The 13885-nt window shown below is 43.1% G+C and overlaps 1 protein-coding gene across 1 annotated transcript in view; it reads left to right on the forward strand.

The window, feature by feature from the left end:
- CTC1 (CST telomere replication complex component 1) overlaps positions 1 to 13885 on the forward strand; it is a gene marked incomplete in the record, with an annotated part of 113884 nt that overhangs the window by 94022 nt on the left and 5977 nt on the right. Inside the window, 3 exon segments of the mRNA XM_073622912.1 lie at positions 2394 to 2455; positions 8721 to 8883; positions 11440 to 11563. Coding sequence (XP_073479013.1) covers positions 2394 to 2455; positions 8721 to 8883; positions 11440 to 11563 — 349 coding nt within the window.

A 13885-nucleotide genomic window follows, 5' to 3' on the forward strand; every position in this document is an offset into this window, starting at 1 on the left:
ATTACTTTAAAAAAAATAATAATTTCGAAAAAAAAATATTTTTGAAATAAAAAAATTCATTTTTGAAAAAAAAAATTACCTTTGAAAAAAAAAATTACTTTTGAAAAAAAAAATCATTTTTGAAGAAAAAAAAATCATTTTTGATTAAAAAAAAATTCATTTTTGAAAAAAAAAAATTACTTTTGAAAAAAATGTTCAGCTCTTTCAGCGAATGATGGAACTTTTTTACTACTATTTATACTTTTTAAAATATTAAGCTTTTTAACACTTTTCACAGTTACTCAAGCCACTCCACCCCACCCAGTTACTCCGCCCACTCCAGTTGTAGAGGCAAGAACACTTTCACAATTTCCCCAGAAATTGTACCTTTTCTAGTTCTTATTATTATTATAGCCAAATTTACCACCCTAACTCCTCCCACAGTTTTTACACTACATAGACAAGTAATATACCGAAACGTGCGGATTGTTCCCGAATTGTGTGCTATTACTTTGTGGAACGTTTCGCCGAATGGTTCACGAAATATTGTAGTTTTTGCGGCGAAATTGGTCCCATAGGAATTAATGGGGAAACTAGAGTGGGAGATGACAAAAGCTGGAAAATCAGAACATGATTTCTAAACTGCCGCCACTCCCTCATTTTCAAGCCCACCTACACAAATCTTATATCAAAACGTTCAGCTATCCCTGCTGCCACTAAACATGTCCACGGCTAAGCCATAGTCCTGATAGTTTTCACAATATGACCATTTGTTTGCAACTCACACCGTCCATTGACATTCATTGAAACTACACTCTAGCCCCTTCAAATTTGAAGGGCAATTTCTAAACTGTGACCGTGCCTTCATTTTTAATATTTCAGAGACATACTATACATCAAAATCTAGGTCTGGGTCTTGTGATTCTCACAATATAAAGATCTTCGCTGTAGGATGTATAGTTTTTAAAATACAGCCATTTGTTTAGAGGTCATTTCAGGAAATTTTAGCCATTAATCAGCGTGTACTGTTTGTTTTGTTGCCATGGTTACCAAAGCTTCTGTTATACACAGGGGGGAAGGTGGCTGGAGCATCTCAGCTCTGATTACAGAGCCCGGGGGAGGGGACAGACACACCATGTACTGATTTATAATAGAGGAATATGATGGGGCAGTTTTGATGGGGTAATTCTGATGGGGCAGTTTTGATGAAGTAGTATTTGGGAAGCATAAACAGGGCATGAGCGTTGCTAGGAAACAGTGGTTGTAAACACAAGATGCTGAGACACCCCAAATGCATGTGACTTCATCTGCTAGACTTGATAATGCTTGTAGACTCCTCCCACAGTTTTCACACTACAGAGACAAATAATATACCGAAACGAGCGGATTGTTCCCGATTGGTGTGTTATTACTTTGTGGAATGTTTTGCCGAATGGTCCACGAAATGACGTTTTTGCGGCGAAATTGGTCCCATAGGAATGAATGGCGAAATGTTCAAAACTAGAGTGGGAAGTGACAAAAGCTGACCACCCCATGATCAGCCAAAACATTATGACCACCCCATGATCAGCCAAAACATTATGACCACCCCATGATCAGCCAAAACATTATGACCGCCCCATGTAAAAAAAAAAATATTTTTGAAAAAAAAAAATAATTTTTGAAAAAAATAAAAAAATAATTTTTGAAAAAAAAAAAAAATCATTTTTGAAAAAAAAAAATATTTTTGAAAAAAAAAAAATATTTTTGAAAAAAAAAAAATTATTTTTGAAAAAAAAAAAATTATTTTTGAAAAAAAAAAAATATTTTTGAAAAAAAAATTACTTTTAAAAAAAAATTATTTTTGAAAAAAAAATATATATTTGAAAAAAAAAAATTACTTTTGAAAAAAAAATCATTTTTGAAGAAAAAAAAATTCATTTTTGAAGAAAAAAAATCATTTTTTAATAAAAAAAATTCATTTTTGAAAAAAAAATTACTTTTGAAAAAAATGTTCAGCTCTTTCAGCTAATGATGGAACTTTTTTACTACTATTTATACTTTTTAAAATATTAAGCTTTTTAACACTTTTCACAGTTACTCAAGCCACTCCACCCCACCCAGTTACTCCGCCCACTCCAGTTGTAGAGGCAAGAACACTTTCACAATTTCCCCAGAAATTGTACCTTTTCTAGTTGTTTTATGTAAGGCCATCATTCGTTGGGATTGTACAATCAGATTGTAATGGATGTGGGCAGCTTAAATTCAACCTGTGCTTTGCACACATACCTAACGCCTCTTCATACTCTCACCTCTCTTCATGGTAAAATGGTCAGTAAAGTGTCTGATTCTTCCAGTGTTGTGTGATTTGCATGGTACCATTTTGTCCACCTAAACCTGACAGCCGCCACCTGTTTTTCTCTTTCTGTCTCCAGGGATTGTGTGAGCGCTCGCCCCTCTGCACCTCTCAGTCCGGAGTCTTCCGCGCAAATGCTTGGTGAGTGCAACACTAACTTCCCCCAGCACTTTTTCTGATAGAGATAAAGAAGCCGACTTGCTTTTGAAAGTGTGAAGTTTGCCTTGTTTCTGCAGCCCATTCTTAAAATGTAGGCCTTGTTGCTGAGCCTGCAGGTGTTCCGAGAGTTCTTTATCCTCCTTTCACCACTTGGGGTTGATTTACACAGCGGATATCATTATTTGCACTCTGTTTTACTTTCCCATGCTTCTCAGTATCACAGCCTGCATTGCCCGCATTATGCAACCCATTCATAAAATGTAGGCCATGCTGCTGAGCCTGCAGGGATGTTCCTGAAGTTCTCTCGGTCTAATGCCACAGAGAGTACTATGTGATTGGAGGCCATACTGCTGCGTTGTGACCTTTTGGTGGAAGTAAAAACAAAAGCAAAATGCAATCGATGTCCACTTGGCCGTTCTAACCCTGCTTAGTCTCTTTCTTAAAAGTCTAGTAAAAAAAAAAAGGTTTTGGGTATATAGCACAAGTCACATAACTATCCACTAATGAAGAATAACCTGCCTCCTGCTTGTAAAAAAAAAAAAAAAAAATCTCCCTTCAGTGAGGCCAGATCCACTCACACCGAGGATCTTCTGGAGCTGCGGGGGGGGGGGTTTAAGAGCAGTGGCTGGAACAGAAAAGGAGTATGTGTGGTGCACCTTCCCCCTCCTCCTCCACTCAGAAAACATCTTCACAGGATACAGAGCGTTCTGTGAATGGACAAGGGGAGAGGAGAATGCCATGATCTCCTCTCGTCCATTCACAGAACACCTTGCATTCCATGAACAGAATACAAAACATTTTCTCAGTGGAGGAGTGGGGAGGAAGAGCCTGCCAGAGCTCTCTGCTGTATGTGGTTTCCTGTTAGAGAGTGGCAATGCTAGGCTGAGCTTTGAGGAATTCCAGTGTTGTCACCCTTTTCGTCAGCTGTTTCCACAAGCACTTCAGCACATCACGTTGGTGCTGGGGAGGAGGCATGGACACGACTGTTCTCTCCTCTGATGCACAAGCTGTTAGCATTTCCTTTAGCCACGGGCCCCACTCAGCTGTCGCCAACAGGTATCCCATGCAGTCCAGCACCCAAGTGCCATGGCTGGTAACTACCAATAGCACACCCTCCATTTACATGAAGTGCAACTCTGCTTGGGAGTTGTAGTATATCCATTGCCTGCACCTTACATGACTTACACTGGCAAGTTGCAAGATAATCCCACCCACCACCACCTCTTTTTTTTCTGTAAGGGACTGACAGTTTGGGGCAAATAGTGCAAAATTACTAGAAAGGCAAGTGACTTTTTTTGTTTTTTCTTACATAGTGTAGCACCCTGATAGTAGGCAGGGTTGCTAATAAATTTAGCTTGTATAGTTGGTAACTAGCCTTGCTAATTAATAGGGGATTCATGTTATTTTCCCTAACTCTGGATTTGATGCACCTCTCTCTTCTGTCACTAGGTGGCATTGTTGCCCGTGGCAGTAGAATGATAAGGGTATAGGATAGGGAATCCAGACTAGGAGTGAATAGGTTGGCTCAGCCAATTGGCAGGGGTCTCCTTGGTCCCTTGGCCTGCTGGGAGTGCCTATTTATTCAGGAGGAGTCAGGTGATTGGGGTTCTGTGCCACCTAGATGGCTGTCTGGGTGGACGTGTGTCACAAGGCTGAACCAACCTATTTACTCCTAGCCTGGATTTCCTATCCTATACCCTTATCATTCTACTGCCACAGCCAACAATGCTACCTAGCCTGAGGCCTATCCCAGGAGCACCTGGCTGCTAGGCTGTCTGAGGCCTATCCAGGTTTGAGAGGGGCAGCACGACGGGGTTGGGGCTTTAGGCCCGGAAACCCAACCCAGTTGCAGAGGTTCCGCCGGACGGGGAACTGGATCATTGCCAGCGGTGAGGGAGAAGCAGTTGCCACAAGGGACAACCGCTCCTGTCGCCAGGGGGCAAGTGATGATCAAGGCCAGAGGTAAAGGGAAGAATAGTCACCAGTAAAGGACATTCCTGTTATCAGAGGCCAGTGTATGGAAGTCTGAAGTACCAGAGCAGCCTTTTCACCGGCCAGGGAAGAAGTGGGAAAGCTTCAGCAGAGTGCCAAGCCCGGGACCCAGCGGGTTAGCGTGGGTGAAGCTTGAGGAGTTTACAGCGGGTTAGCTGTGGAAGAGCTCAGGGGATCCAATGATGCCTGGGATCTTGAAGTCTAAAGAGAGACCGGGTGCTCAATGAGTGAAGAGCTACGGTAAGATACTGTGAGATGTGAGAAAAGATCTATAACGGGTTACTGTGAGTTACGTGTATGGATCTCTATTGACTGTTCAAAGTTCAGTTGCCATAGGAGACAGCCATTCTACAAATACAGTTCCTGCATCCACCTTAAAGGCCCTTTACCTGTATAGCTGTCTGCCTATTATTTTGTCTCGGAGTCTGCCAATTACTATTGCATCTGCCTGAGGGTGTCCTGGCCCTAACCCTCTCTCCCCCAGTTCTGTTTGAGACATGAAATCTCTTTTCTTGCATTCCAAAAAGTGACTGGTGCCCATGTTTCCATGTTTACACCCACCATGTCTTATAACCCACACTACAAGGAAGGATGTCAGCTCTCCCAGCTCTCCCTGTCAGCTCTCCCTGGAGGTCACCATTAGGCCTTTGGAGGTCAGGGATGCCGCTACATATACCCTGTTTCCCCCGAAAATAAGACGTAGCGTGATGGTCGGTGATGGCTGCAATATAAGCCCTACCCCCCAAATAAGTCCTAGTTAAAGTCCTTGTAGGTCTTATTTTCAGGGTAGGGCTTATTTTCGGGGAAACGGGGTAGCGACTCTAAAGGGCTTTTTAACTTTCCCTTTGGAAGTGTTAAGGGCTGCTATTAAAGTGATACTAAAGCTTTGTTTTTTTTAAAATAACAATCATATCATGCTTACCTCCACTGTGCAGCTTGTTTTGCACAGAGTGGCCCCGAACATCCTCTTCTGGGGTCCCTTGGCTCCTCCCCGCATTAGATAACCCCCTGGGAGAAGCGCTGTCCTGAGGGGGTTACCTTGTGGGCGCGCGTCCATACAAGCTGAATGTATGACTCGGCTCCGCCCCCCGGCGCCTGCGTCATTGGATTTGATTGACAGCAGCAGGAGCCAATGGCTGCGCAGCTATCAATCTATACAATCAAAGCTTGGACTCCGTGGAGAGAAGGACGGCGCGTCCCCGCTGAAGAGGATGAAAGGGTTCAGGTAAGTAAAACAGGGGGGCCGGTGACTGCCAGGTGTTTTTCCACCTTAATGCATAGGATGCATTAAGGTGAAAAAACACGAACCTTTACAACCCCTTTAAGATATGTCTGTAGTTGTACTTAAGCTACAAATCTAAATACATTAAAAAATGTATGTATCTATGCACTATATGTATATATTTAGGAAGACTGATAGGTGGGGTAGCTGCAAGGGCCAAGACAAGGGGTGGGCAAAAGGGGGAGGCTGCCCTGGGCGCAGCATGTATTTGTGTTGTAGGAATGGGGGTGCCGAAAGTTCCTTCTACTATAAGGCTGACAGGAGTAGTGACAGCGGCATCACTACTTCTGTCAGCCCAGCCCTGAAAGCAGCAAGAAGAGGAGGAGAGAGCCGGGAGGAGGTGTGAGCTGTGCTCTCTCTCCATCTCCTCTCCTCATAAGCTAGCACATAATGAAGTAGGGGATGTAATATGCCATCTATGCCCTGGGCGCTGCATAATCTTGTCCCGGCACTGGGTAGCTGATCTATGCGTATGCACATATGTGTCCTCACTGAAGTCGGTCTTTTTCTAAGAGATTGCATATTTACGTATCTGTTTTTTTGTGCCGGGAGCGCACTCCCAGTGCAGAGACTGTGCTGTCACCAACAGCTTTGGGTCTCTTACTGATGATACAACCTGCCTCTGTGTTTTCCTCTGGAATGGAGAAAAAGATATATTGTACTTTTTTCACCTTGATAGAGGAGAAATATGTTAACAAAAAATGTGTCTTTGTACAAAAAAAAAAATACTTCGATAAAATGGCTAGATAGGAGGATGATCGAGTTCAGGGTTAGGGTCAAAGGTCAAGGTTATTTTGTTTTAGGTAGGTTTTAAAATGCTCGCAATTGTTTCTGGGCCCTACTACGGGTACGATGCGATCATTGGGAGTAGGAGACTTTATTTTGGGTTGTTCTTTTATTCTTAGGTTTGGTAGGTTAGGTTAATGACAAAAAATATTTTTTTTTTACTATTTCGGGGAATATCTGTTAAAATTTACCACCAAATGAAGGTCCAACTTGTCCTAAAAAAAAACCAAAAAAACGTATAATTCACCTGGATGCACGGAGTTATTGCAAATATAGGTGACAATGCTGTGCTGTGCGGATAGAGTATATAACATAGAGCACAATGGGGTTGATTTACTAAAACTGGAGAGTGCAAAATCTGGTGCAGCTGTGCATGGTAGCCAATCGGCTTCTAACTTCAGCTTGTTCAATTAAGTTTTGACAATAAAACCTGGAAGCCGATTGGTTTTTTTTGCAGAGCTGCAGCAGATTTGGCACTCTCCAGTTTTAGTAAATCAACCCCAATGTTCAATGTAGAGCAGTGTGGGTATGTCATGTACTGCACAGCATACAGAACTGAGCTCTCTTATAAGGCTTAATGTACACGGGACGTTTTAAAACCTCTCCTGAACAACTTAACTTGACAGATAGTAGCCAACGTTTAAAAACGTCAGTTTTGCCGCGTTTACATGACGCGTTTAGCCGCGTTTGCCTTTTTTTAAACTTTTTTTTTGCAATTAGTCAAAAATGAAAAAGCCTGTAAACAAAATGTGGCTAAATGCGAGTTATCGCGTTTACACGCGTTTACAAGCTGTTACAGGTATTTGGCGTTTCAAATGCCTCTGAACATCCGTCCTGACTGCATTTTTTTTGTTTTCCAAAAAATGCTTCTAAACTCAACTTGCCTAGAAATGACTATAAACGACCCTGTGTACATGTACTGATAAGGTAACATTGAGGAGAGTTCAGGGGCAACTGCCCCTAAACGTCTGTTTAGGCCTCATGCACACGAGACGCTGTTAAACTCGCGTTCAGAGGCAGTTGGACACTTTTTTCAACTGCCCCTGAACCCATTCAATGTTATCCTATGTGTCCATGTACACAGTCTCGTTTTTTAGGCAGTTGCGTTTAACCTCGTTTTTCCAGAAGCAAAAAAATGGGTTCAGACACAAAAGTTTTCCACGTTTCAGACGCCAAACGTGGCTAAACGCCGGTACCACGTTTAGCCGCGTTTGCGTTTATAAGTGTTTTTAAAGGAACATTTTACGACCCGACTTTGGGGCCCCATATCACATGTTTTTAAAAGCTGAAACCGGAGTTTAGAAACGCCCGTTTTGCCGCATTTGCATGCCGCGTTTAGCCGCGTTTTAACGCGTTTGCGTCTAGAAGAGCAGAGAATGACATTTTGCGACCCAACTTTGGGGCCCCGTATCTCGGGGCCACTTGGTGCTAGGAACCCCAAATTTGGTGTGGAAACACAAACACAGTGGAACTATCACTAGAACATATCCAAATTTGGGGTTCCTAGCACCAAGTGGCCCCGAGATATGGGGCCCCAAAGTCAGATCACAAAATGTCATTCTCTGCTGCAGAAAAGTGCTTGACATTTTGCGACCCAACTTTGGGGCCCTGTATCTCGGGGCCACTTGGTGCTAGGAACCCCAAATTTGGTGGACTAACACTATAACATATCCAAATTTGGGGTTCCTAGCACTAAGTGGCCCCGAGATATGGGGCCCCAAAGTCAGGTTGGAAAATATCATTCTCTGCTGCAGAAGTGCTTGACATTTTGCGACCCGACTTTGGGGCAGCTTGGTGCTAGGAACCCCAAATTTGGATATGTTGTAGTGCCATGTTCTAGTGATAGTTCCGCTGTGTTAGCACACCAAATTTGGGGTTCCTAGCACCAAGTGGCCCCGAGATACGGGGTCCCAAAGTTGGGTCGCAAAATGTGATTCTCTGCTCTGCAGATGCTTCTAGATGAAAACGCGGCATGCAAACGCGGCAAAACGGGCATTTCTAAACGCCGGTTTCAGCTTTTAAAAACATGTATTCAGCAGTGTTTTCACCGGCGTCCCGTGTGCATGAGGCCTTACCAGCTGCATAAAGCCTTACTTTGATAAAGACTTTTGATGCATTGTAAATATTTTCTGGGTTGTGTATTGTACTCAGCGCTGACCTGTTCATCATCCTATTGTTTATCTCCAGTGTGAAGGCAGAGGACGGCTCAGGGGAGGTCCAGCTGTACCTCCAGGATGACGCGGTCTGTCTGCTCCTGGCCATGCCCAACAGCCTCTGGGAGGCGCTGAAGAGACAAGTTCTGGCTAGAGGGAAATTAACAGTGAGGACTCGGGGCAGAAGTGAACTGCCGGTAGGTTTACATTTTTTATTCCAAAGTGACTTTTATTAGATGTTTTAACATTGTGAAGATTAGTAAACTTCAGGACGAGTCATTCTCTCCATGGAAATACCATCAGCTCTGCTCTATAGGCACTCAAGGACAGCAATATGTACAACCAATTCAATTTACCCACTGACTCCAAATCATGTCACATTTAAAGTGAACCTGTGCTTTGCTCATACATTCACTTTAATGCCCTCCTCCCCACAAACACAAAACCATGGCTCCCCTACCGCTATGCTCTGGGGGCGCAAGGAAAATACTAGGTATGGAGGAGTGGGTGACTCACTCTGCTTCATCCCATGTGACAGCTCTTGTGCTTGGTGATTGGCCCGGTGTTCAGTCAAATTAGCCAACTCCTCGGAAACTCCAACCCACCTCACTTCCAGTTTGTTGAAATCTCCAATTCCTGATGGTTTAGAAAAGTTGCTGTTTGGACACAACACCGACAACTGAATACAGGCTGGTGCAGGAAGATTTTGCTGCTTTGACACCACAGCCGCTCACAAGGACAAAGTTGTCGCCACCTCCGAAGCGGCCATTTTAATGGTTAGTATCGGAGCGAGTAACAATCTCCCCTCATAATATGCAGCGGACTGTATTCGGTTGCCGGTGTTGTGTCCAAACAGCAATTCATCGAAAACTCAAATTACTGATGAGAACAAAACATATAGGAGATATGGGACTTTAAAGGTGCAAATCATTACATACAACAAGATATAAAAATATATACAAACTTTATTAAATGAACAACATCATTAAAAGTAATGCATACAGTACAGTCAAGGCCATGGATGTGTGCATCCTATTATGGGCAATGATTTACTGAAATCACGTTCATGTTTTCTACATGTTTCGCCATATGGCTTCTTCAGGAAAGAATGTGAAGTTTCATTGAATAAGGAAACCTATGATTCAACATCTCATTTTGTGAGTCTAAAGGCCCGAACAAAAATGGATTTAAATGAAAAATAGAATCCGCCAGAGTGCCGTATCCATAGTCCAAAATCCCCCGAATATTGCCAGGTCTCCCGTAGGGAGAGGTGAAGATTAGTCAACTATCAACAAGTTTGCATCTTGTGGAGAAATTAACCAAAGATCTAAATTACTGAAATGGAGGCCTCTACCGTCCAAGAAAAGACAGGAATTGCATCACAAGGAGTCACCCAAATGATGCTCAACATTGGGTTCAAGGAGACCCCTCCATCAGGTAAAGCACAGATTACCCCCAACAAGAGAGAAAATGACAACAGAAGAAGATGTGAACCTCACTCAACAAAAGATGCCTGCTTTCATGTGAGGCCTCCAGGGATCCCTACGGGAGACCTGGCAATATTCGGGAGATTTTAACTATGGATACGGCACTCTGGCGGATTCTATTTTCCATTTAAATCCATTTTTGTTCTGGCCTTTAGACTCACAACATGAGTTGAATCATAAGTTTCGTTATTCAATGAATCTTCACGTTCTCTTCCTGAAGAAGCCATATGGCGAAACATGTAGAAATTATGAACGTGATTTCAGTAAATCATTGTCCATAATAGGATCCCTTGCACACATCCATGGCCATGACTGTACTGTATGCATTACTTTTAATGATGTTGTTCATTTAATAAAATTTGTATATATTTTTATATCTTGTTGTCTCTAATGATTTGCACCTTTAAAGTCCCATATCTCCTATATGTTTTGTTCTTATCTAAACGGGATGTTGGTGCCATATCTTATGTAAACCTTGACACTGATCTTTGACCACATAACCTTCCAATTACTGATGATTTAAAAAAAACCTGAAGTGAGGATGTTAGAGTTTTGAGGAGTTGGCTAATTTAACAGAACACCGGCACTTTCACATGAGAGCTAGTAGAGTGTTTTGAAACCTTTGTAAGCTCCAGGTCATGACCTACTTGGGGACTCCTGTCTTTGCTCCTAGCAGCTGAACAGAGAGGCTGCTGGGAAGGGTGGAAGTAAAAGGGACTCTGTTGCTATTAAAAAAAGAAAAAAAGATGTCTCTGCCAAGAATATAATAAAGACCCGTTCTGCTCAACGCTCATCTGGCTCTTTTGAAAAACCTTCACCCAAAAGTTTGTCATAGGTCTGGTCCCCCCCCGCTGCCCACTGTGGTTCCTCCCACCGATCCCAACGTCCCCAGTTTTGGCATTGGTGTGAAATTTAAAAAAATAACCATTTCATTAAAAAAAAAGTGTAATTATGATAAATCTGGAATTTATCTCATGAGTCCTTCTCTTATCTCCACAAACCGCACCTTTCCTTGCTTTCTACTATAGACCTTTCAAAGAAACTCACAATTATCTCCATAAATGTATCGAGCAAAAATGCAAATTGACACATATAGGATAAGAATCCATCAAATATGACACATGCATTTGTTTTACCAGATCTGTGTGATAATACAATAAGGTAGCCCTTAGGATAAAGCATAGGTTTTGCTGTAAAGTCCAGCTCCAATCTATAACCACCCCACCCCTGATATTGATCATGTCCAAATTACCGCTTGTTCCACAGAGTGAAGAGCACAGTGAAGACTCCCTGATGGATCATGTCAGCCTCCTTATGTCACGCCCAGCTGTGTCTCGTCCCCTGGTTGTGACATTCAGACAGACTGGTATTAGCGGAGCCAGGGCTTCAGGTAATGACTGCAGACCTGTACATGTAATTGCTGGAGAATACATGTGTACATCAGTCTTCTCCTTTCTGCAGACATAAAAGGATATCTAATCCTGTACCGTCAGCGGGGAGTCAGTGTTCTATCGAATACTGCCTCCTGTCGAAAAATGCCTCTGATTGATCTGCGCATGCGCAGTATGCAACGTCACTCCAGCTGATAAGTTGATCAGCTGGCAGGACCTGAACATAGCGCATGCGCAGATCGCCCGTGGCATTATCCGATGCTATGCTAACCGTGGTGGGAGAACGTAATTGTCAGATTATGCCCCGCTTCTGCGGGGCGGGTTTTGTGTGTGTTGCAGGGCGGCTTCATTTTGTTGAATGGTGGGATTTGCCTGTGTCTAAGGTTTTATTGCAACACACACAAAACCCACCGTTCAACACAATGAAGCCGCCCTGCAACACACACACAACACGCCCCGCAGAAGCGGGGCATAATCTGACAATTATGTTTTCCCTCCGCTGTTTGCATAGCGTCGGATAATGGCGCGTACGATCTGCGCATGCACTATGTTCAGGTCCTGCCAGCTGATCAATATAGCAGCTGGAGTGACGTTCCGTACCGCGCATGGGCAGACCCATTTTTCGACGAAGAGTTGTATTCAATAGAACACTGGCAAGTCTCATCACCACACTCCTGTTACATTGACAACATTGTAGTGGTTGTTGGGACTTGTAGTTCATTCATTCACAGATTTATGTAAATGAATAATGTCGAATGACATGGTGCAAAAGGTGAAGTTAGCCTTTAAAGATTGTAACGCCAGCGGTGTCACACGGGCTTCCTGGCCATGTAATTACTGTGATTGGCTGTCAGTGATCACGTGATCGGGGTCCTTTCCCACTTGTTCCAGTGAGCGGTAGCTGTAAACACTGAGTGCCCTCGCAGCACAAACAAGGGACATCGGCTGTATGCATGTATGTTGCAGCTCAGTGTGTAAAAGCCCACCACCATGCTGCCACATACATGCGTACAGCCTGTGTTAATTAGTAGTAATCAGCATGGGTTTACGAAGGGTCGTTCCTGCCAGACCAATCTGTGGATGTGGTGTATTTGGATTTTGCAAAAGCATTCAATACAGTTCCCCACAAATGTTTAATTTACAAGCTGAGGTCCGCAGGCGTGGACCATAAGGTTTGTGCCTGGGTAAAAAACTGGTTACAGGGGCGTGTCCAAAGGGTGGTGAGAAATAACGTATACTCAGAAGGGTCTGAAGGAGTAAGTGGGGTACCCCAAGGTTCTGACTTGGGACCATTTCTATTCAGTTTATTTATAAATGATATAGAGGATGGGATAAATGGCGCAATCTCAGTTTTTGCAGACGACACATAATTAAGCAGGGCAATAACTTCACATCAGCAGGTGAAGACCTGAACAAAATAATGGAGTGGGCAGCTACATGACAAATGAGGTCTAATGTGGAGAAATGTAAAGTAATGCATTTGGGGGCAAAAAACATAAAAGAAAACTACTCACTGGAGGAAGAACCTCCTGGGGGGAATCAAGGATGGAGAAGGATCTGGGGGTCTTAGTAGATGACAGATTGAGCAATAGCATGCAGTGTCAAGCCGCAGCGACCGAAGCCGGCAGAATATTAGCATGCATAAAAAAAGGGTATTTACTCCAGAGATAAAAGGATAATCCTGCCACTTTATAAAACTCTGGTTAGGCCACACCTGGAGTATTCCGTCCACTTCTGGTCACCAGCCCTCAGAAGGGATGTGCTGGAGAATCCAAAGGGCAACTAAATTAATAAGGGGACTGGAGAACCTCAATTAAGTCTACAAGCAGTAAATTTATTCTCGCTGGAGAAGCGATGCTTGAGAAGGGACATGATAGCGATTTACAAATACAGTTGTGCTCATAAGTTTTCATACCCTGGCAGAATTTATGATTTCTTGGCCATTTTTCAGAGAATATGATAACACAAAAACTTTTCTTTCACTCATGGTTAGTGTTTTGGCTGAAGCCATTTACTATCACTCAACCGTGTACTAAATCAAGATGGCAACAGAAACTACCCAAATGACCCTGATCAAAAGTTTACATACCCTGGTGATTTTGCCCTGATAACATGCGCACAAGTTGACACAAAGGGGTTTGAATGGCTATTAAAGGTAACCATCCTCACCTGTGATCTGTTTGCTTGTAATTAGTGTGTGTGTATAAAAGGTCAATGAGTTTCTGGACTCCTGACAGACCCTTGCATCTTTCATCCAGTGCTGCACTGACGTTTCTGGATTCTGAGCCATGGGGAAAGCAAAAGAATTGTCAAATGATCTG

Source organism: Aquarana catesbeiana, linkage group LG03 (genome assembly GCF_042186555.1).
Source record: "Aquarana catesbeiana isolate 2022-GZ linkage group LG03, ASM4218655v1, whole genome shotgun sequence".
Classification (NCBI taxonomy): domain Eukaryota; kingdom Metazoa; phylum Chordata; class Amphibia; order Anura; family Ranidae; genus Aquarana; species Aquarana catesbeiana.